Source organism: Arvicola amphibius, chromosome 1 (genome assembly GCF_903992535.2).
Source record: "Arvicola amphibius chromosome 1, mArvAmp1.2, whole genome shotgun sequence".
Taxonomy (NCBI): Eukaryota; Metazoa; Chordata; class Mammalia; order Rodentia; family Cricetidae; genus Arvicola; species Arvicola amphibius.
Window position 1 is genome coordinate 152,215,106 of NC_052047.1, and position 23,891 is coordinate 152,238,996.

At 44.0% G+C, this 23,891-nt stretch overlaps 1 protein-coding gene across 1 annotated transcript; it reads right to left on the minus strand.

Moving 5' to 3' along the window:
* Window positions 1-23,591, minus strand: Asrgl1 (asparaginase and isoaspartyl peptidase 1). Its single transcript, XM_038348639.1, has 7 exons — window positions 23,469-23,591; window positions 22,739-22,939; window positions 7,187-7,329; window positions 6,547-6,704; window positions 4,682-4,800; window positions 2,181-2,291; window positions 1-1,127 (listed from the first exon to the last, which is right to left on the minus strand). The coding sequence occupies exons 1-7, from the start codon at window positions 23,485-23,487 to the stop codon at window positions 922-924; spliced, it is 957 nt and encodes a 318-aa protein (XP_038204567.1). The 5' UTR covers window positions 23,488-23,591; the 3' UTR covers window positions 1-921.
* Between the last annotated feature and the right edge of the window lie 300 nt (window positions 23,592-23,891).

The window sequence follows — 23,891 nt, forward strand, 5'->3', positions numbered from 1 at the left end:
TCCGATAGACTAAAAAGCTGAGCCAACATAGCACAGCAGACATGCCATTTCCAGAGTGATGACCAGTGCACGGGGCGTTCTCCATTGAGGAGACTGCTCTCTGCGTCATTCTCACCGCCCTGAACATTTGATTCAGCGTGTGTAGGACTGTCCCAAAGTATTGGCAGTCTACTCCCTCAGTGAGCCAGTGTCATCTCTCCAGCCACCTGCCAACCCGCTCACTGCTGGAGAAGTGGGAAAGGTCACGAGCCTAATCAAGCCCATGTGAAGACAACTTGAACTGGGGTCAGGTGGGGCTGGCTTTGGGAGCTCATCTGTGGGCCAAGAAAAACCCAAGACATTCAGAAACTTCACAGACTCCATTAGGCTACAGATCGGGCAACCATGGAGACTCAAGTACCCAGATACGTGTTGGAGAAGTTTGAGTGTTCTGTTCTAGAAAGTTCCAATCCCCCACACAGATAAAGAACTCCTCCCTGCACATCTTGCCAGGTGTTCTTGTGTCTCAGAATGAACTCTGCAACATTTTGAGCTTCACCTGACTTGGGTCTTTCTCTCTAACACCTTTCTTCAGCCCTTCCTCCCATACCTCCCAAGCTAGCCTCTGCAAGTTGCTGTTCTCTCAGCCCAAAAGCAGTTCTGAGGTCAAAATCTAGCGGCTCCCTTCTAGCCTTGCATGATGGAGACTGGGAAATAGGGGCTCCCTAAGGCTCCCATATTTACTGTCTTAACACAGGCATCTCATCGCTTCAGAATCTGACCCTCAACCAAACATTCATTGCCTCACTGATCAAGGGAACAAAAGGAGGGACAGACGGCGTTAGTTTTCCATGTCTACATCTAATTGATTGAGCTAGGTCTCCACACCAGGCAGCTCAACCTCACTGCCAGCCTAGCAGGCAGATTACAATCTTCTGGGGTTTAGTGCAGGTCCATGGTCTTGGTGTCACAAAGGTCAATGCCGGCCTGCAGCTTGCCATTCTTCACCGCTGCCCAGGGCATGGTGGCAGAGGTCCACTTTGCTACCCAGTCTCCTGTTTTGCTCACCAAGATGAGGCCACCTAGACCTTTGAGCTTTGACTTCATATAATTCAACGCCAACTCAGCAGCCTCTTCTACGGTCTTTCCTGAAAACAAGGAGAGGTTCAGAAACATCACATGCGATGATCTTCACAGGCTCCCAGGTGTGGACACCTGGACTCCAGCTGTGCTGCTGCTTTGGGACATTGTGAAATCTATGGCTGGGCTTCCCTGGAGAAAGTGGGTTCTGGGAAAAGGGGAGGGGACTGGCCCTGCCTCATATCCTGGTCCACTGAGATATGAGCAAGCAACTACTTCACGTTCCACTGCCACAAAGCTGCCCATCACGTGGCCCATACGTCCTCAAAGTGTGAAGCAAAACAAAGATCCTTGTCAGGCGTCTGGTCATACTGACCAGCAAAGTACCACAACATGCATGCTTAAATGGGGCGGAGACATCTTCCCTTTTACTCCATGGTCATGGCCAACCCCTCTCTGCTGCTTTTCTTCTGTGATGGAAAGAGAACAGCAGGCACATATCATATATTATATACGTGCCCACGTGTGCCCACACATATGCATGGAAGTCAGAGGACATAGGTGGCCTACCCTACCATGTTCTTGTTATGCCTTAGTCCCTTGAGACAGGGTTTCTCACTGAACCTGGGGCTTGCTACTTTTCTTCCTTCCTTCCTTCCATCCTTCTCCCTCCCTCCCTCCTTTCCTTTCTCTTTCTTTCTTTCTTTCTTTCTTTCTTTCTTTCTTTCTTTCTTTCTTTCTTTCTTTCTTTTTTTTTCTTTCTTGTATACTGTCATACAGCAAATCCCAGTAGTCCACCTGTCTCCATCTCCACAGGGCTGAGGTGCCTATAGGCACCTGTACAGCCATACCTGACATTTTACACGTACTTGGGATTTGAACTCAGGTCTTCATGCTTGTGCAGCAAGTGCTCTTACATACTGAGATATTTCCCCAGCCCAGAGAATGATATAGTATTCTAGAGGTTCTTCTAGTCCAGATCCCACCAGAATGTAGGCATGTGTTAGAACAGTATGAACTACCTTGGGGCAATAAAGGTTCCATAGGTTACCCCATCAGCGATCAAACAGCATCCATGAACTTGTCTTTACCAGTTACGCACTTGATCACAGCCCACGTACCTTGTTCTACATGAAAGAGGGCGAGTCTGGCCAGATTCACCTTCAGGATACTTTCTCCATGCCCTGTGGTTGAGACGGCGCCAACGTTATTGTCTGCGTAACCTCCAGCTCCTGCTCAAAAAAGGAGACTGCTTTTAACCGAGCAACACAGTCAAGAAGTTCAAACACAAGGCTCATGCTACATAACGTTATATCCTGGAGGTGTAGACAGAGGTCAGATCCCTATTCATGGTCCGTGACGTAAAAGTGTACAAGAGGGGCATTTGTGAACACACAGCGTGCAGGGTGATGGGACCTTCAGGAGGCAGGCGTGACCTTTCACAGAGTAGGGCCACCAGGGCAACGCCTCCTTTGTCCCAAAGGACAGCCACCTTTTTCCCCCCAGTGGTGCCATTCCTTTTGCACAGGATGAAGAGGACCTTGGAGGTGTCACCTGGATGACTAGGACAGCCATTAGACATTAAAATAATTTGACAAAACGAAGCTTTCCAAGGCTTACCTCGATGTACGCCATGATGATTTAGAAAGAAATTCTATCTGTTGAAAGTAGCTTAAACTGTTCTGGGCTATCCATAAAAGGGTTCTGGAGCCAAAGGAATTTTGATTAAATTTCTCCCTAATCTTACTCTAAGCAGCTCTATATTCATCTCACCATCGTTCCTTATCTGTTCACCCAGAGCCACCAGTCTGAGCCCCACAGCCTGGAAGGATTTCCCTTTACCCTGTTCTGGTTGCCACAGAGCATCATGTTGGCATTTGCCTTATGCAGCGATGCTGGGTATGGGGAAAGGGCTCAGGAGGGCAGATTTCCGCTGAGTGTTAGTTTCCCAGGGTGTTTGAAAGCAGGTAACTCCATGGTCTGGTTCTGAGGGGGCAGAGATTAGGAGAGGAATACAAAGTTTTCCAATAGGAGTAGGCTTTTCCCTTTCCTTCAGGCTTTTCCCGTGGGGTGAAGCAGACTGATTCCATGCTGTCAGGAGGGCCTTACTGTTCAGAAGCTGCCAAGTCTTTGTTTCTCTTCAGTACTTTTAGAGTCACAAAGGGCCAAAGTGACTCCATGGATTCTGGCATGGGCACCCCCTTTCTCAGTATGATAATTGCACTGCTAAAGTAAATGTTACTAAGTGCCTAGTGTCACCTACAGGAGGTCCTTGAGGGACAGCTGGACCCTCCTGGGGACTGTTGACCAGAAGGGTCAAGATGAGCGCATTTGGTGCCCAAAACCAAGACAGTGGCTTCTGGGACTTCAGACCACAGATTTTCCCTCTCATTATTTTGCCATAAAGACTCACAAAGCCTGAATTTAGTCCTAGGCTCTTGGCCCTGCCTGGCCCTGGAGCCTGGAGCCTGGGGTCCGGTCTGATCCCAGCTGGATGCACGCTGTAGTGCTGAGCAGCCATATTTTAGCAGGGTTTTTGCTAAGGAACAAATAGTGAGTGTTTCATGTCTGCTTCTGAGTACTGAAGCACCTCACCAGGCAGGCCTCTGATTTTTAAAGAGGCTTCATGCATTTCCTCTGAGGCCATCACCGTATAGGGTACAAAGAACTCTCAAGAGTGTAAATTATGACTAGGCATATCACAACATACAGATAAGGTCAAGTTTTCTGTTAAAAGTATAAGCTGCTCCTCTGGGCAGATGAACAATTTAGCTGTTTCTTAAAATGTCATCCAGCTGCAGGGGTTCGTGAGAATTCCCACCAGAAAGTGCAAAACCTCACAGAGCAAACAGAGCGAAACGTGTGATGCTTTTGTTCTGCATGAGGTGTTGATATGAGGGCATTTCAGTCTACAGGAGTGCAGTGTGCTACTCACATGCAGTACCTGGAGACATGTTCTCTCTGTGTGCGGGTGTGTGCGTGGGTGTGTGCATACGCAGGTACACATGTGGAGGCAGAGGTAGATTTCCACCATCTTCCTTGATCCCTCTCACCTTATTTTCAGAGATGGGATTTCTCACCACTCACTGACCCCAGAGCTGGATGGTTTAGCTCACTAGCTGGCTAGCAAACTCTGGGGATGCACACATTTCTGCCTCTCCCAGTGCTGGGTTACAGATGCACACCGCTGCACTAGCCTTTTACCTGGTGCTGGGATCTGAACTCAGGTCCTCACACACCCACAGCAGGTATTTCCCTCTGGGCCATCTCTCCAGCCCAAATTTTCCAGTTTTTAATTTTTATTGTTAATGCGACTCATGCCTAGGAAGAGGTAGTTTGTGTTCAGCCTTCTGCAAGCGACCCGAGGACCCTGAAACCGGGGCTACAGAGAAGACAGGTGTGACTGCTGAATCCTCACCTCCACTTTCTTTCCCAAGATGTCCCTGAAATGTAATTCAGGGGAAACTGATGTGCTTGTTAGATGTGAACACCCCAGAGCAGCGGTCCCCAACAACCTCTACCAACCCAACTGCCACTCCTAGGAGCTGCATGACACAGGAAAGGATGAGAATCTGAGGACATGGGAGGCAAGGGTGGCGCATGAGCTACCTCGCAGCCCTACCTATGCAAGGTGAGTCTCCAACTCTGCCGACCATTTTATTGACAATCCCTCCAGTAGAGGTGGCATAGGCCAAATTTCCTTTGCAGTCCAAGGCAACAGCACCCACCGTTCCTGAGTTTCTGCCAAAAATAAGCAGGAAAAGGAAGAGAATAAAGATGAGGAACAGTCCCCAAGTAAGACTGGAACTTAGAATCGCTTAAATTCCCACATTATATGTTAACACTCTAGGCTCAAGGAACATTTGTTGCTTATTCTACATGCCACCAGCAGGCCAATTTCCAACCGGTACTTTAAATCTCTACTTTAAAGAGTACATCTATCCCAGAACTCAGGAGGTAGAGGCAGGGGGATCTCTGTGAGTTTGAGGCCAGCTAGGAGACTCTTAACAAAAAATAATTATTCATTTTATATGTTTCTTTTACTGTTTTATGTGGCTTCCAGAAAAATTTAAATGGCCTAAGTGCTTCTTATTGAGGTGGACATGTACACAAATTTAACTCTTGGGGAGATGGCACTAATTCATGAGCACCTTCAGAAGCTCACACTGAAACGTGTGCCGGCAAAGAAGTGGACTGTTGCCACTGTGAGGGAACATGCTTCCATGTAAGTATGACACACGTCACTTTGTAGATAATTTTCCACCTGAGTCCTGCTGTTTGTATCTTCCCAGACTCCCCAGAAGTGTTCATTTCTGATGTCAACAATGGCACAGCCCAGACTTCGGGCTCAGGAAACCTTTGCTTCCAGGAGGGGGCAGCATGACAGGCAGAAAAGCTTTTCCTTCCTGGAGGCTGCAGAGGGTGAGTGACAAGGGTAGAGGCTGGGGAGTCACGCTGGGCCAACCATTCTGTGATAACTGTCTGACCTCTCTAAACTGCAAGGTCCAGGGTGAGGGGCCCATCGTTTACATCTAAGAGCAGTGCTGGCTGGTGCTGACGGACAGCTCGAGGTGTTTTGTTCTTAGTGCTGGGCACTGAGCACAGGGCTTTATGCACACTAGGCACATGCTCTCTCGCCGAACTACATGCTCAGCTCACACACAACTTTCAGAAAGCAATAGGAAGACAGCTTTGAAAATGAACTGGAAGCAACCACATTCCTCTGACTCTAGTCCACAGAGATAAGAGCCTCAGGTCCTAGTAGCTGGGAGGCTGAGGCAGGAGGACTGCAAATTCCAGGCTCTGCATGAGCTACATAGCATGATCCCCTCTGAGAGCAAGTGAGAGAATAACAGTATGTTAACATCTTCAGTCCCATAACCTAGAAAGGCATCAGAATTATCTCAGAGATTCGCACATTATACCTGCCTGGCTTCTCTGTCTTAGACCCATCAAAACTGATTCTTTAGGAAAGGGGGCCATAAATTAATTATAAAATTATAATTTAATAGATATAATGCATATGATCTATTATATACATAACATATAATATGTATCTGAATATATGCAATCTGCCTAGGTTATTTGAAGGTTGATGTCTGGTAAACTCTAGCAACTTTGCAGTGTTTTGAGACTGAACTCTACTCTCCTATGAGCTCCTAGTTTTTCTGAATTATTACTAATTTTGGAGCTAGGGCCTCACTCTACAGCTTAGACTGTCTTAAAACCTGTCCTCTTGCCTCTGCCTCCCGATGGCTGGGATCATGTGTGCCATGAAGCCTGGTTAGCAACCTTCTGCTCCACAGTGCCAGAGAACTGTTAGTCCGACTTCTTATGTGTGCAGGAGGAAAACGTGAGGGTGAAGGTTCTGACGAAGGGGAGCTGCCTTCCCTCCACAGTTGGTCACTCAGGGAACACAGGTGAGGGGACACGGCCAAAATCCCCACCTCTACGGCTCCGGAAGTCTGGGTGGCATCTGGAACTTACTTAGGGCAGTCAGCTTTCTGGGCCCCCTTCTCAAGCTTCTCTTTTTCCAGGTGCTTCTTGCTTCTCTCCGTTATCAGTTTTTCTACAGGAGTCTCTGGAATCCCCATGTCTGCTGCAAATTTCTCTGCACCATGGCCAGTCAGAAAGCAATGAGGTGTCTAAATCAGCATGGGAAAGGGAGAAAGAAGTCTTTTCTTAAAGTATAAATTATAAAATAATTATAAATATAATTAATTATAAAATAATTAATAACAACTATGTAAATGTATGCCTGTTCTATTGTGTGGAAATAATAACTATTTTTTAGCATTAAAAGGCCCCAAAGTAGAAGTTGAACTGTATTCTCCCTTTTCTTCTGTGTTGGCAGTCAACCTCAGAGCTTTGCTGAGCTCTAGTTAAATGATCTGTCGCAGAGCTGTGTCCCCAGCTGACTTAAGGAAGGCCAGGAGATGTCAAAGTCAGCACGCGTCACAGTTGTTAGTTAACACAATGGCTGACCCGCGACAGTCCAATGGCACTATGTGTGTTTCCTGTGTGCGTTTGGAACAGCGAGCTCCAGCACTGCTCACAGGCTGGCCTGTTCACCCCAGAAGTGCAGCAGGAGCAGCTTCTCAGGAAGCCCTGCATCCGTCGCACGTACCTTTTCCATAACAAGCCGTGCAAGCTTCGTGGGATTTGCGATACAGCGCACGGCAGACACTGCTCCTGCGGACAGGTCCCTCCCATCCATGATGCTAGCGTCCATCTCAACGTCACCTTTCACATTCAGGACAGACCCACAGCCTAAACCAAGAAGAAGTTGAAAAGCAAAAGTGAAAATTTATAAAAGACTTAGATTTTCTATCGACCTACCTCTTTCAACCCACCTTTGGTTCTACTGCTAGAGGAACATCGTGGAAACACATTTGACTTGGTACCTATTGGTTTGGTCACAGTTTGTCTCCCACATGTCTTCAGGACAATAGCATTGAGGTAGCAGAACCTTTAAGAGGTAGGGCCTAATGGAAGATAATTAGGTCATGGAGATCCACCCTCATGCATAGATTAATGCTGGTCTCATATGAAGGGATTTTCTCAATCCAATAAACACAATCTATAAAATCCGATAGCCTATATCATACTTTATGGTGAGAGCCCAAGTGTCTCTCTCTGTAGCTGGCCACCAATAAGTATGTTTGATCTCTTTATTCATACTGACTCATACCACTGAATGGCCTAGCCAATACATTCTACATTATATAGGAGATACATTGTGGGCTGGTGGACAGCATATATGTGTAATCTCATGTAACCTTGGCACTCAGGAAGCAGACACAAGAGGACTATATGCTAGAAGCCAGCCTGGGTTACACAATGAGTTTAGGCCAGCTTGAGCTGCCCCATGAGAGCCTGTCCCCTGGAACAACCCAAAATATAAACACAGAGGGCAGGAGACTAGTTCAGAAAAGAAAGAAGATTAGGAAAAGTTGGAGGAGGAAGAGAGAGGATAATGAGGGAGTACATTATTAAAATGTTTAATTACCATATACTACTAAAAGTTAAAAAACCAACAACCCCCAAATTTCAGTTTAAAAGCAATCCAGGGGCAGGCAAGAGGACTCATCAACTGAAAGCATTTTCCACGGAAGCCAGAGGAACCAAGTTCCATTCCTAGAACCCACAGTGGAAGGAGAACCGACTTCTGGAAATTGTCCATAGGCACCCACTTGCACACTCACACACACGCACACTCACACACAGCAATAATGATAACAAAATAAAAGTCGGTTATAAAAGCAACCTAGTCTTTGTTTCTTTTCATAGAAACCAAATAGACTAAGTAAATATAGAAAAATCAGTAGTATTGCATCATAAGCAAATGATACAGAAAACTTCATTAATCTGAGTAATTGGTATGAATTAATAGAAAGAATAGTTGACTCAAGAGAAAGAATAAAGATATTGTCCAAACTGAACAAATGGTACAAAGTAGACAGGGGTAAGCTGGGTGAGGTGGCCTAACAAAAGCTCTAACACCTAATTCACTTGAGTCCCTAAAGGGCAGGAAAAGCCTAGGTCTGAAAAGCATTCACGGACATGAGGATTGAAAATTGTCTACAACTGACAAATGGTCTAAATATACAAATTCATGATTCCATCTGAACTGGTGAGTGAATGCGGACCCTGGGGCAACCTGCCCTGGAAGAGAGCACAGACCCCCTACACCCACTTCCCTCTGCAGGCTTGTGTCTCCCAAGCTTTCCCTAGTGTTCTCAGGTGTCCTGCTCCTGTTCTAAGGCCATCCACCCAAAGGGGTCAGACTCTGGCCTCCAGGCAGGTCTGAGGATTCCTGTGGAGGGCTACTGGCTCCTTCAGATTGTGCTGCCAGGTTCGCTGTGTGGTATTCCATCCCGCCCTGCCCCCACCTTGGCCCTTTTGTCTGGGCTGCGACCCTGGGCTGCCTGGAATCCCTGATCCTGTGCCCTGACATTCCATCTGAACTGGTGAGTGAATGCGGACCCTGGGGCAACCTGCCCTGGAAGAGAGCACAGACCCCCTACACCCACTTCCCTCTGCAGGCTTGTGTCTCCCAAGCTTTCCCTAGTGTTCTCAGGTGTCCTGCTCCTGTTCTAAGGCCATCCACCCAAAGGGGTCAGACTCTGGCCTCCAGGCAGGTCTGAGGATTCCTGCGGAGGGGTGCTGGCTCCTTCAGATTGTGCTGCCAGGTTCGCTGTGTGGTATTCCATCCCGCCCTGCCCCCACCTTGGCCCTTTTGTCTGGGCTGCGACCCTGGGCTGCCTGGAATCCCTGATCCTGTGCCCTGACATTCCATCTGAACTGGTGAGGGAGGGGAAGTATGGGTGGAGGGGAGGGGAGGGAAGGGGGAGAAGGAGGGGAGGGAAGGGGGAGGAGGAGGGGAGGGAGGGGGGAGGAGGAGGGAAGGAGATGGAAATTTTTAAATATAAAAAAAATAAACCAAGAAGAAAAAAAAAAAAGAAAAAAAGAAAGAAAAAAAAAAAAAAAAAACAAAAAAAGAAAAAAAAAAAATAAATATACAAATTCAAGAGGCTGAACAAATCCTCAATACTATTAAATCCGGAGATATTCACAGTAAGACACCATAATCAATATAAAAACATCTTGAGAAGCCCGGGATGGTAGAGTGCTTTGCAAGGCTTCAATCCCACTCACTGGAAAAACAGTCTTGAATGTAGCAAGAAAGAAATGACACATTATTTATAGGGGAAAACCAAAAATAATAGCAGAGGATTTCTCAGCAGAAACCATGGAGGCCAGAAAGAGGTACAGCATTTTCCAAGAGCTGAAAGAAAAGAACTATCAGATCAGAATTCCGTGTCCAACAAAGTGCCCATCCTTTGCGCTTATGAAACCAGGACTGTACTAGTCTATAACAAGATACTCCAGACTAGGTTGCTTACACAACAGAAAGTTAATTCTCAATCTGCAGGCTGGGAAGCCCAAGGTCAAAGTCCCTGAAAGGTTGACCCTTTTCTGAGGTTGGTTTGTAGGTAGTCGCCAACTCACTGCATTCTAGTGCTCTCTCCTGGTGCCACAGGGAGAGTGGACTCTAGTCAGTTAATGAAGATCATCATCTGTGTTTTTAGGAGCGCTGGCATTGTGTATCATGGTACAGCCGCGGAGGCCAAGGGAACCACCTTCAATCTTGTTTCAGACAGGATCGAGTGTTCACCGCTGTACACACCAGGCTGTTTGGCACGTGAGCAGCTGCCGATTCTCCTGTCTTCACCTCCTGGGAAGCTGTAGGAGTGCTAGGATTACAGGGGTAAGCTGGGTGAGGTGGCCTAACAAAAGCTCTAACACCTAATTCACTTGAGTCCCTAAAGGGCAGGAAAAGCCTAGGTCTGAAAAGCATTCACGGACATGAGGATTGAAAATTGTCTACAACTGACAAATGGTCTAAATATACAAATTCATGATTCCATCTGAACTGGTGAGTGAATGCGGACCCTGGGGCAACCTGCCCTGGAAGAGAGCACAGACCCCCTACACCCACTTCCCTCTGCAGGCTTGTGTCTCCCAAGCTTTCCCTAGTGTTCTCAGGTGTCCTGCTCCTGTTCTAAGGCCATCCACCCAAAGGGGTCAGACTCTGGCCTCCAGGCAGGTCTGAGGATTCCTGCGGAGGGGTGCTGGCTCCTTCAGATTGTGCTGCCAGGTTCGCTGTGTGGTATTCCATCCCGCCCTGCCCCCACCTTGGCCCTTTTGTCTGGGCTGCGACCCTGGGCTGCCTGGAATCCCTGATCCTGTGCCCTGACATTCCATCTGAACTGGTGAGTGAATGCGGACCCTGGGGCGACCTGCCCTGGAAGAGAGCACAGACCCCCTACACCTCCTGGATATTGGAAGTAGACACGATCGCCAGGCAAAATTGGGAACTTGAGGGTTGGGCAAGACTGGGCCAAGGGAAGATGGGGAGAGAAAAGTGTGAAGGGGAGAACGGGGGGAGCTCGGAGGAATGGGGTGCTTGGGATATAGGAAGGGTGGATATGGGAGCAGGGAAGCATATATCTTAATTTAAGGAGCTACCTGAGGGTTGTCAAGAGACTTGACCCTAGAGGGGTTCCCAGGTTTCCAGGGAGATGCCCCCAGTTAGTTCCTTGGGCAGCTGAGGAGAGGGAGCCTAAAAAGACCAGTTCCTATAGCCATACTGATGAATTTCTTGCATATCACCATAGAATCTCCACCTGACGATAGATGAAGAAAATGACAGAGCCCCACATTGGAGCACCGGACTGAGCTCCCAAGGTCCTGATGAGGAGCAGAAGGAGAGAGAACATGAGAAAGAAAGTCAGGACCGTGAGGGAACCTCCAGCTGGCGACAGATGGGGAAGGTGACTGAGCCCCACATTGGAGCACTGGACTGTGCTCCCAAGGTCCTGATGAGGAGCAGAAGGAGCGAGAACTTGAGGGAGAAAGTCAGGAACGAGAGGGGTGCGTTCACTCATGGAGACGGTGGGACAGAACTAATGGGAGATCACCAACTCCAGTTGGAATGGGACTGATGGATCATGCGACCAAACCCGTCTCTCTGAATGTGGCCAACAGCGGGGGCTGACTGAGAAGCAAAGGACAATGGCTCTGGGCTCTGATTCTTCTGCATGGACGGGCTCTGTGGGAGCCTTCTCAGCTTGATCGATCACCTTCCTGGACCTGGGGGGAGTTGGGAGGACATTGGTCTTAGCATAGAGTGGGGAACCCTGATGGCTCCTTGGCCTTTAGAAGGAGGGAGGGGAGGTATGGGTGGAGGGGAGGGGAGGGGAGGGAAGGGGGAGGAGGAGGGGAGGGAGGGGGGAGGAGGAGGGAAGGAGATGGAAATTTTTAAATATAAAAAAAACCATGAAAAAAAAAAAGAGAAAAAAAATGGTTAACTGAGAAACTAATATGGGTTAAACAATGACCTTTTTTTTTCTTTTTTTCTTTTTTGGTTTTTCAAGACAGGATTTCTCTGCAGCTTTTTTAGAGCCTGTCCTGGACTTAGCTCTTGTAGACCAGGCTGGCCTCGAACTCACAGAGATCCGCCTGCCTCTGCCTCCCGAGTGCTGGGATTAAAGGCGTGCGCCACCACCGCCCGGCAAACAATGACCTTTAACAGAAGACAAACTGCAGCCTTTAGAACAGTTGGTACAGGAGGAGCAACTTGATGCTCACCATATTGAAGAATTGACCCGCCCTTGGAATTCTCCTGTATTTGTTGTTAAAAAGAAATCTGGAAAATGGAGAATGGTGAAAGATCTAAGTGCTGTCAAAAAGGTAATTCAACCTATGGGCCCTCTATAATCTGGAATTCCTCTGCTTTCTCTGTTACTAAAAGGATAGCCTCCTATAGTTATTGATTTAAAAGATTGTTTTTTTACTATACCTTTACAAGAAAAGCTCAGAGAAAAATTTGCCTTCACAGTGCCTACTTATAATAATTCCCAGCCTACTAGGAGATACCAGTGGACCGTCCTTCCCACAGGGAGTGCTCAATAACCCTACCCTGTGCTAATACTTTGTAAGTCAGCCATTGGAAATAATACATAAGCAATTTCCTAAGTCTGTAATTTACCATTACATGGATGACATTTTGTTATCTGATTCAAATGCAGATACTTTAGAAAGAATGTTTGAAGAAGTAAAGAAAGTTTTGCCTAAATGGGGATTACAAATTTCTCCTAAAAAATACAGAGAGGAGATTCAGTCAGTTACTTAGGTTATAAAATAGGTTTACAGAAAATTAGAACACAAAAGGCACAAATTAGGAGAGACCAATTGCAGACTCTTAATGACTTTCAAAGATTGTTAGAAGAAGGGGTGGGGAAGAAAAAAAAAGATTGTTAGAAGACATTTCCAGACTACAACCAGCTGTTGGGAGAGTGCCTGATCTGATAATTCATTTAGACAAAACCTCAGATGGTGACAAAGACTTAAATAGACCCAGGGAATTAACAGCTGAAGCTGAGGAAGAATTAACTGTGGTTGAAGGGAAATTACAGGAGGCACATGTGGATAGTGAATCCAAATCTTAATTGCATTCTAGTCAAATTGCCTTCCAGAATTTTCCCTACAAGAATTTTAATGCATAGGGAAGATATCTTAGAATGGATCTTTTTAACCACGTAAACAAAGTAAAAATTTAAAAACTTATGTGGAAGAGCTCTCTGAATTATAAAAGGTAAATTGAGACTTTGTCAACTAGCAGGTATAGACCCAGCAGAGATGATAGTGCCTTTTACTACTGATGAAATTAAAAAATTAAGGGAAGACAATGAACCATGTCAAAAAGCTAAGTTTTTAGGAGAGATTAGCAACAACTATCTCAAAAGCAATAAAATTAACCTTATAAATAGAACTACTTGGATTCTTCCCTAAATTGTATGTGATGCATCAATAATTGGAGCCTGTACATTTTATACTGATGCAAATAGGTCAGGAAAGGCAGGCTACAAATCAGAAGGTTTAAGTAAGGTTGAACAAAGCCCTTATAATTCTGTCCAAAAGGCAGAGCTATATGTTATTTTCATGGTACTAAGGGATTTTAAAGAACCTTTCAATATAATTACTGATTCATAATATGCAGAAAGTGTTGTCTTGCATATTGAAACTGCCAAATTTATACCAGATGATACAGAATTGACTTCATTATTCATACAGGTTCAAGATATAATCAGGAATAGGCTTTGTCCCATATACATAACACACATCCAATCCCATACAGGTCTTCCAGGTCCTCTAGCTCAAGGTAAAGCAGAAATTGACTGATTATTGATTGAAGAATGCTGAAGGCCTCAGAATTTCATAAGAAACATTATGTCAATAGCAAAGGTTTAAAGAAAGAGTTTTCTATTACATGGCAACAAGCTAAGGATATTTTTTTTTTTTTTTTGGTTTTTCGAGACAGGGTTTCCCTGTAGTTTCTAGAGCCTGTCCTGGAACTAGCTCTTGTAGACCAGGCTGGCCTTGAACTCAGAGATCCGCCTGCCTCTGCCTCCCGAGTGCTGGGATTAAAGGCGTGCGCCACCACTGCCCGGCAAGCTAAGGATATTATAAAGAGATGTCCTACTTGCTCTTTCTATAATCAAACACCGCTACCTGCAGGGACCAACCCAAAGGGTACTCAAAGGAATGAAATCAGGCAGATGGATGTGTTCCATTTTACAGAATTTGGAAAATTAAAATATGTACACCACATCATTGATACTTATTCAGATTTTCAGTGGGCAACTGTTTTAAGCTCAGAAAGGTTGATTCAGTAATCACACATTTATTAGAAATTATGGCCATCATGGGTATACCTGCACAAATAAAGACAGACAATGGTCCAGCATATGTGTCTAAGAAAGTGAAAGTTTTTTTGCTTATTATAGTATAAAACATATTACAGGTATACCAAACAATCCTACAGGTCAGGCAGTTATAAAAAGATAAGATAAAACTATAAAGAACATGTTAAATAAACAGAAAGGATGGAAAATACCTCCAGAAATAGATTACATAATGCTTTATTAACACTGAATTTTCTTAATGCTAGTGAGAAAGGAACAATGGTAGCAGAGAGACATTGGATAATAGAAAAGACTTTTGAATTAAATCAGCTGGTGTATGTATTTCAAGGATGTGTTGACCTCAGAATGAAAACCAGGAGATGTGTTACATTGGGGAAGGGGTTTTGATCTTGTTTCCACAGGAGAAGACAAGCTATAATAACATCAAAATTAATAAACATTCTATCTGAAAAGGTGAAACCCCTTGAGACAGATAAATGACAGCTCATCCACAGAGGTGACAATCATACAGGTGGTAAGGAAACCTCATAGGGTTTGGGACAGAGTTATGTTCTTGTCTTTCCAGGAAAATACACATCTTCAAAAAGTCACGAGACCTTGGACATTTGGATGCCTAAAGAGGAAAATGACTTATGAGGTCAGGTCATTTGCAGGGAAAATTTCATATGTACATTCTCTGTTAAATATCTAATACCCCAGTAGAAATATAACTCACTTAAAAATCAAAGCTGGCTTTGGAGTTGGACAATGGTTATCCTTCTCTAAATCCAAACGTTGTTAAAAGAAAAATTCATAGTTTCTGTCTCATGTCAGGAGTCATCAGATATGAGATAGAAAGAAGAAAGATCTTAGGAAAAATTTTACTTTTCTCCATACCTATTTTATCTATATCGTATCTTTTGTTGAGTACCAAAGACATTGTACCTGGATCATGTTTCTTCTTGGCAAAATTGGCCTTTGGGCAAGGAACCACCCATACCTCGACCACTGACAAAATGCACAATGTCTGGACAGGACAAGCAGGATACAAGCAAAAAAGACTGCCAAAACTTGCCACGACAGAGTAAGACAATTCTGAAAATTTTCCTGCCTCAGAAAATGGTCTGTCAGTTACTCTAGGCCTTAGCCAAAGTTGGTGCTTCAACATTGCAAATGAGACTTTGGGTGATTGTCCAGGTAGCCAGTTGTCTCTGTCATCTATTGCACATTTTGGAAGCTGCTTGGTTGCACTTCCTGCCTACTCAAGTAATACTATATCCCTTCTCAGGCCTTTGATAGGATTGAAGATTAGATAGTCATAGTTACTTTCCTCTTATGATTTAGCCAAACCATTTCCTAGACAAGACTTAGACTCCTTAGGATAGAATGATTATTGAAACATTTAGCATATGTTCCTTGATTAATATTGTTTATGCTGGTTATAATCCTAATTTTTATACTTGATATTTGTTCTTATTATATATAGTCTTGTATTAGGCTTAGAACTCTTTTATTTAAACAAAAGGGGGAGGTGCTGTAGGAATTCCTTCAGTCAGTAGTCTTTAAGACACCAGCCTACATGTGCGTGGCCTATTATACTATAAATGCCGATGTAAAGTGCATACTTGCTCTCTCTTTCCTGGCTTCTGGATTCGGTTCTTATTCCCCGTTTGTGCAGAGGACTGATATCTGTGAATCTACCCTTAAAAAATAACCCTTTATTATACGTAATTATGAGCTAGTGTGGGATTATTTTGTAACTTCCATCTTCAACCATTCTGATGAAGAAACCTGATTATAGGTAAAAGTATAACTAACCAGGGACTCAATATCTGTGATTGGTGAAGGGGAAGCCTAGCCAATTACCTTGTTTTGTAAGGCGTGTCCCTCTTCTCCACAGGAAACCACTCATCTTCAAAGAACTTAAGGGACCCTGGATATTTAAATACTGACGGATGGACACTAGTTACAACCCAATATGGATCAACACAGAACCCGAATAGGTTTAGTAAGTAGAAAACATTTTTTACACACACACACACACACACACACACACACACACACACACACACACACACACACACATATTATGTATATATATATATATATATATATATATTACTGTGCTTTTAATTATATGTATGTAGAGCTGGTTTTGGAGTTGGACTATGGCTCAGTCCCTCTTCAATTCCAAGCCTGTTGATAAGAGATATCTCAGAGTTTCTGTATCAGGTCAGGAGCCATGAAATGGGACAGAATAATAATAGTAATAATAATAATAACAATAATAATGATACTTGATAAACTTTCTTTGCCTTTCCTCATATCTGTGTCTGTCTTTATTATACCTTCCATTGAATATATATGTCTGTATATGTCTTTGTAGATAATGTTTACCTTTTCTGTAACAAACAACAAATTTTCCTTCAGTAATCTTTGAAGTTTCCAGGATGAAGATGGGGCCCCACAACATCAATTTCACCTGATTACTATGACGTCATGTTTTTAATAGCGCTAAAATTAGACCTGTTTTTTGGTACCAACTACACAAGACAGTTTCAAATGGTGCACAATTTTGACAACACTCTGGCCGGACCTCCTCAAAACACTCAGAGGCTAGTTACAATTTCCTCGACCAAATGTTATTCTGGGAATTTTACCATTATTTGCTTTCACATAACCCCGAGAAGAACGTTGCCCCCATGTCAGCTGGAAGCAATCTTAGAGGACGACGCCCCCTCTCCCAACAGAGTTTGCCCTCAGGTTTAGGGACATCATTTAGTAGTTGGTATAGGGTTGAGGGGATGGGGGAGGTATTATATGGACTCAGGGGGTGTTTATGAAAAAAAGGGGGGGATTACCTGGTTTGATGGGATGATTGGTATTTGTGAATTATTGTTTTTAGAAAATTGCATTGGTGTTGATTCTTGTATATTGAACATTGTATGTGAGTATGCTTCTACCTCTGTTTAAAACAATTGTTATATTGAGATATTTATCATATTGCAATGTACATTTCTACCTCTGATATTATTTATGTAATGACATTGTTTATGTTTGGAGATATTGTCCTATTTTTTGCATAGTTGTTTATTCTCTTAGTCTCCAAGTTAAATAGGTATCATGAATTATATATTAGTAGTCATATATGTTTGTCATATTTATATTTAGGATATTCAGGTTTTTTAGATACATAGAAATTATATTTAGTACAGATAGTATAATCTTTGACCTCTTTGAAGAGCTGTAGAAAATGGCCTTTAATCTAACCTAGAGTTTTGTACTTATGAGACACAATCACTCCTGGCAACACTGCTCTACTCCCGAGAGAATGTTGAGCACCAAAGGCACTCCACTGGGAGCTTGTCTTCTTGGCAGAACTGGCCTTTGGGCAAAGAAAAGCCCATACCTCATCTACTGACAAAGATACAGAATATCCATAAGTGGATAAAACAGGACTGTCTTATCTTGCCAAGACAGGGTAGGATAGTTCTACAAAAAGTTCCTTGCCTTTGAAAAATGTTATGTCAGTTGTGTTAGGCCTTAGCCAAAGTTGGTTGCCTCAACATTGCAAACCGAAACTTTGGGTGATTGCCCAGGTAGTCAGTTGTCTCTGTCATTTGTTGCACATTTTGGAAGTTTCTTGTTTGTACTTCCTGGTTGCTTAAGTAATATTACTTCCCTTTTCAGATCTTTGATGGGGTTGAAGATTAGATAATTATAGTTACCATCTACATTATTTAGACTCCTTGAAATAGAATGTTTAGTAAAACTTTTGTTATATGTTTCTTGCTTAATATTATTTGTTGTTTGTAATTTTATATTTATTATTTGTTCCTATTGAATATAGTTGTATTTGGTTTGGTTCTGTCTTATTTAGACAAAGGGAACCTTGGATTTGTAAATTCCCTTTTCTTTCCTTTATTAAAGCTGATTATATATATATTAAAGCTAGTCTGGTGCATCATAACTGCTGATCAACCACGCCCCTTCAGACTGGAGTTTGATGCAGGGGGCAGGACTATGCAACTGAGCCCTTACTATGTGCTGAGTCTACACTAACTCCAGGCAAAGCTGTGGTTCTCAACTTTCTTAACTCAGTGACCCTTTAATACAGTTTCTTATGTTGCAGTTACCCCCTCAACCATAAAATTATTTTGTTACTACTTTATAACTGTAATTTTGCCACTGTTATGAATCATAAATATCTGATATGTGACTCCTCTAGGGGTCATGGATGCATTGAGAACCATGGAAGTAGAAAAAAATAGTTGATAGAATCCAGAATTTTAGAGAATTGGTGGTACTAAAAACCCTGCTTCAGGATGGAGAGATGACTTTGTGGTTAAGAGCACTGGCTGCTCTTCCAAAGGATCCAGGTTCATATTCTAGCATCCACATGGTAGCTCACAATTGTCTGTAAACTCCATTTCCAGGTGGTCTAGCACCTTCTTCTCACTTCTGAGGGCACCAGGCATGCACGAGACACACAAATATGCAGGCAAACACTCGCACACATAAAGTACAAATAAAAAGCCACAACAAAACAAACAACACTCCCCCCAATAAAACAAACACCAAAACAAAACCCTGCTAAATGTTAAAGGGCCAGAGTGTGGAAAAGGAAACACAGTTCGGTTTTCCTACATATTTTTTCAATGATTTATACAGAACATTGAAACTTGATACATACTTTGAAGCATACAAAATTTTATTCATAACCTAATATATTTAAAAATTTTAGACAAGAACCAAAAAGAAAAAATTTAGGTAACTATTCTTTAAGCTTTGATAGGAAATGCATGCTTTGTTACAACAACAAAAATGGATAAGTTGTGCTTCTACAAAATAAAGAACATGCACTTGATGCAGGGCTCTTTCTGGAGAAGGTCCTCCCGCACCAAGGGGAGTGGAGGAGGAGGTGACACCGGTGGGCTGATGCCAGCATGGCCTTAGGTTCAGATCGTATTTTCATTTTAAACTCTAGAAACCACAAGGTGGGGCGGGCAAGCAAACCTGGATTTTACAGAGGCATCCTGGCAGTCAGCAGGTTGTTAAGAGCAACGGCCCATTGTTTCTGCTAATTCTCCAGGTCATTCTGCTCCAGTTAACAGTGAAGTCGTGTCAGGCTTGACAAACAGGCAGTACTGGCAGTGCTTTAAGTGATTCACTAAGCAAATCAAAAGCCACTATCTAATAACCAGTCTTTTCTACCTTATTCTACTCTACACTCTGAAAGACATGCGCAAAGGACAGAAGAGACAAAGTCAGAGTGGGGAAGGAGCATCTGCTGATCACACTCGTATGTCTGATGAGAGATTTATAGCTCAAATATAAAAAGAATCCCCAGAACTCTTCAGGAGGAAGATAACCCAATAAAAACACACAGAGGGCTTGAATGAGGGCTTGAATGAATAGGTACTTCACATACAAAAAACGTTTAACATTTACCATTTTAGGGTATGCAAAGGAGCACTACAACACATGTTTACTTTGACTGTCAGGCTGGCTAAAGTTAAAATAAAAAAAAAAAAAAACAACAGTCCACCGGAGTGTTTGTGTGTTCCTGGAAACAGAAGAAGGCATGAACAACCACAACATTTGCAAGTTCCTAAAAAAGCTATGCGCACTCTTGTCAAATAAGACCACAACCTCTCTTGAATGGCCAAGAAGTAAAACTTGAGTCCCATGAAAATGCTCTATTTGTGTTTACAGTGATTTAATTTAAACTGTCTCCAGGTGGACCATGCTCAGCTGGTGAACAGCTATACAAGTGGTGGGACATTTACCGGGTGGGGGGAGGGTCCAATCTTTTGATACTATAATACAACATTGTTATTTCTGAAGTTCATACTCAAGAGCCACATAACTTGAGTTAATAAAAATGTAGAAATTCAGGTTTTAAGTTAATGGTTCTGTATTGGGCTCTCCTTGGCTGTGATGCACATACTAGATATCGGAATACTGTTAGCCATAAAAGGATGCCATCATGGATCCCTGTGGCTCTGGAGATCATTAACATATCACGGTAAGCAGAACTCAGATGCAACAACTTACCATGTCACAAGATTTCATTGTGACACTCTGGCCAAAACCACAGGCCCAGGAAATAGTGGCTAGCAGGGTATATGGCTGCATGAAGTACAGACTCAAAGGGGTGTGGACAATGGGACTTTTTGTAATTCATTGTGGCAGTGGTTAGCATACTATCTGTTGCAGGCAGAACTATCTCTTCAGAACGGAGATTTTGTTGCATGTAAATACATGAGATTAAAACATTAAAACTGTAAGGCACTCTGATAGTGGCTTCTAAACTTGGTGACACTTCACAATCACTTGGAGGTTTTAAAATAAGGGCAAGAAAATCAATTTTTAGCCCCTATTCCTAAACATTTTCTTCTAAAAATTTTAGGTGCATTTGGTTATGAATAAAATTTTGTGTAATTCAAAGTGTATATCAAGTTTCAATGTTCTAGCCACCTAATATGCAGCAGGGTTTTGCTTTGTTTTCTGTTTTGTTGTTGTTTTTTTTTAATTTGTATTTTATGTGCATGAGTGTTTGCCTGCATGTATATTTGTATGTCTCAAGCATGCCTGGTCTTTCTTGCAAGTAGATACAGCTTAGAATGACCCTCACAGGCATGGCTGTGGCCCACCCTGCTGGCACACTGACTGACAAGCAGCTATAAATTCTGTCTCCAGAAACTTCCGTGAAAGTGCACTGTATGTAATGTCTCAATCTATAGCCAGGCGGATTGACTTATGGAATTTTTCATTAAGTGTCAGAGTGCCCAATGGGGTCAGGCACAGAGCAAACACTCAGTACTCACGTGATGACTAATTGGTGATTAATTGGTTGTGTTATCCCGAATCTTTTCCCATGACAGATGGTGTATGAGCGGGCAGTTCTAAGAAGTATTTTAATCTTAAGATCTTAGATTTTCTATTTTAAGACAAAAGAAATAACTGTCTTCCCGGTAACCTAATCTTTCTGGGTCTGAAGTGTTCTGAGAGATGAGCAAAATATTTACACTTACTTCACAGCCACAGTGCAGACTGCGTGAGTTAATCTGAATCTCTTAGAACACTCCTACAGACTGCGTGAGTTAATCTGAACTTCTTAGAACACTCCTACAGACTGCATGAGTTAATCTGAATCTCTTAGAACACTCCTACCTGGGATGTGCAGAGACACTAACTATGATGATTATTATCCTAGAACATGGCCAAACACAAAATAATTCATTCTGATTGCATTTATTTGAGTTTTTAGGAAACAAAGAGCTACTTTACTCTGACAAAAGTAAGTCAACAGGCTGATGCTGGCGACAAAGGGGGAGAGACTCCAAGGGAGCAGGCAAGAGCTCTGGGGTGTCCCACATCCTCAGCACTTCACTTCTGACAGAGATGTGTGAGTTCCTTCCCCAAGTCAGTGCTCTGGCAGACAGTGACCTTCTGACACTAGCCACTTGAAGAGCCTGACTCCACAGGTTAGGGGTTTAGTCTCCCAAGATTCCTTCCTTCCTTCAGATGCTGATTCTAAGCAGTAGATTAATCCGTCACTTCTGCCAGATGACTGTGAGCCTTGATTTTCTAGAGCAGTTCACAGAGCTCAGACAGACACATTACCAGCGTGTTATATAAAGGAGCAGTCAAGCAGCAAAATGAAGACACACACACCGGGTCAGGAAGGGCCCTGGGTGCTGGGCCTACTTTAGCTGTGCAGTTGGGTCTGGAGGAATACCAGATGCAGGGTTTTCTTTTGCTGTGGAGTTGGGATTGGCACATGGCCATACTCACCAACTTGGAAGTTCTCCCAACTCCCAAATTCAGGGATGCTTTTTGGATTGCTTGAGTGTGGGGGGCCTTTTCTCTTTCCCAGAGGATAAGTGGGGCTGTAAACCCCAAGCTTCCACTTATGGCTTGGTCTGGAAAAAAAAGTCCTTTCTACCTAGAGACATATCCAAAGTTAATTTACTAGTTAAAAAGATAATTAGGGACACTTTATTACTTATCAGGGACCAGATATTATAATAAAGAACTCTCCCAGAATCGGTTTCAGGATTTCTGAGCCTAAAAGGGGAAGGCAGAGAACACACACACACACTTCTTAAAATCAAAATGGCCACATTTTCACAAATACAAAAAGTCTACATCTGTAACCCCAGCACTTGAATTTGAGGCTATGGAGGGTTACTCAGTAAGATGCTTTGTTTTTGGTATTGAATTCTTGGGGATCAGGTTAAATAAAAGGTGAATTTAAAAATTCTCAAAACAAGTTGCTTAATGCAGAATGAATAAATTCAATACTGCATCTTGTACTAGCATACTGTTTGACTACAAAGCCAGCCAGACTCAGCGATACTGCATCTATTTGGGAAGGAGCTTGCTCTGATTTGGCATTATTCACTAGGCAAAGCGCAGTTTACCTGCGTTGAACTCTGGGTCGTTTTCCAGGACAGTCACGGCTCCTTCCACAGCATCAACCGCGCTCCCTCCGGCCTTGAGGATGTTGTAGCCCTCGGTGGCTGCTCTGGCTATGCCCTCGCGCACCCGCTCTTTCCGGTCGGCCGAGATGGTGCTGGCTCCGCCACCATGGACTACCACCACGAGACTCACGTCGATGGAGCCTAGGCATCAGGAGGAGGCAAGTGTCATTTCGAACCGGTCCAAGAGAACCGACCTGAGTGAGCGATGACAGAGTCAGTTCAGTTTTTTTAGATTGAGAAGAGGGAGGGTCAGCTCGGGGTGAGTGATGCACGAAAAGCCCGAAGCGACCCCTAGCCCCCAACAATTCTCCCATACTCGCGCACTCCGACCCCGGGTACGGTCTGGGCATCTGTGGCTCAGAATGCTGGGGTTCAGGACTCTGAGCCCGCGTCTGTGCCACAGCTCTGACCCTCAGCCTCAGTTTTCCCGGAGAACACCAGTCTCCATCCCCTGTTGGGCCGCCGGTACGCAGGACGCGTGTATCACAGCTCCAGTTCTCCTCCCAGGCTTCTCTGTGCCTCAGCGTCTCCAGGGTAGGTGCTCCCTGTTCGGGTTCCCTCCGCCCAGGGGTCCGGGGCAGCCTGAGGACTGGACCTTCCCACGTCCTTCGGACCTGAGCTCCTGCCTTTGGTAAATCCTACATTTTCGTTCTTGGTCACTCTCCCGTACCTCGGGCTGACGCAGCCATGGAGCCGCGGGTGCCCGGAACACTTTCTCGGTGCGTGGAGGTCGCCAGGATGTCAGGTTGGCCAAGCCACCAGGCAGCAAACTGCTGGGCCCCGCAACCGCTCCGCAGGAGGCAACGGTTCCACGCCTGCGCACGAGGGTGAGGCTAAGGAGCCACAGAGTTACCGTAAAGCCCTGTGGTCCCTTCCGATGCGCACTAGCCTCCCGGGGTTCCAGATCCACCCAGCAAAGCTGCTCTTCTACTCACTAGCAGCACGCGGGACCTTCTGTCTCCTGTGCCTTACAATTATTGCACGCTCTTAAGTCTTGCTAGCTAGTATTTTAAACTAAAATCTCTTCCCTTTAGGTGCACCCATTCTAATCTTTCGTGAAGAGCAAAAAATAAAGTATACAACCGTCAGTAAC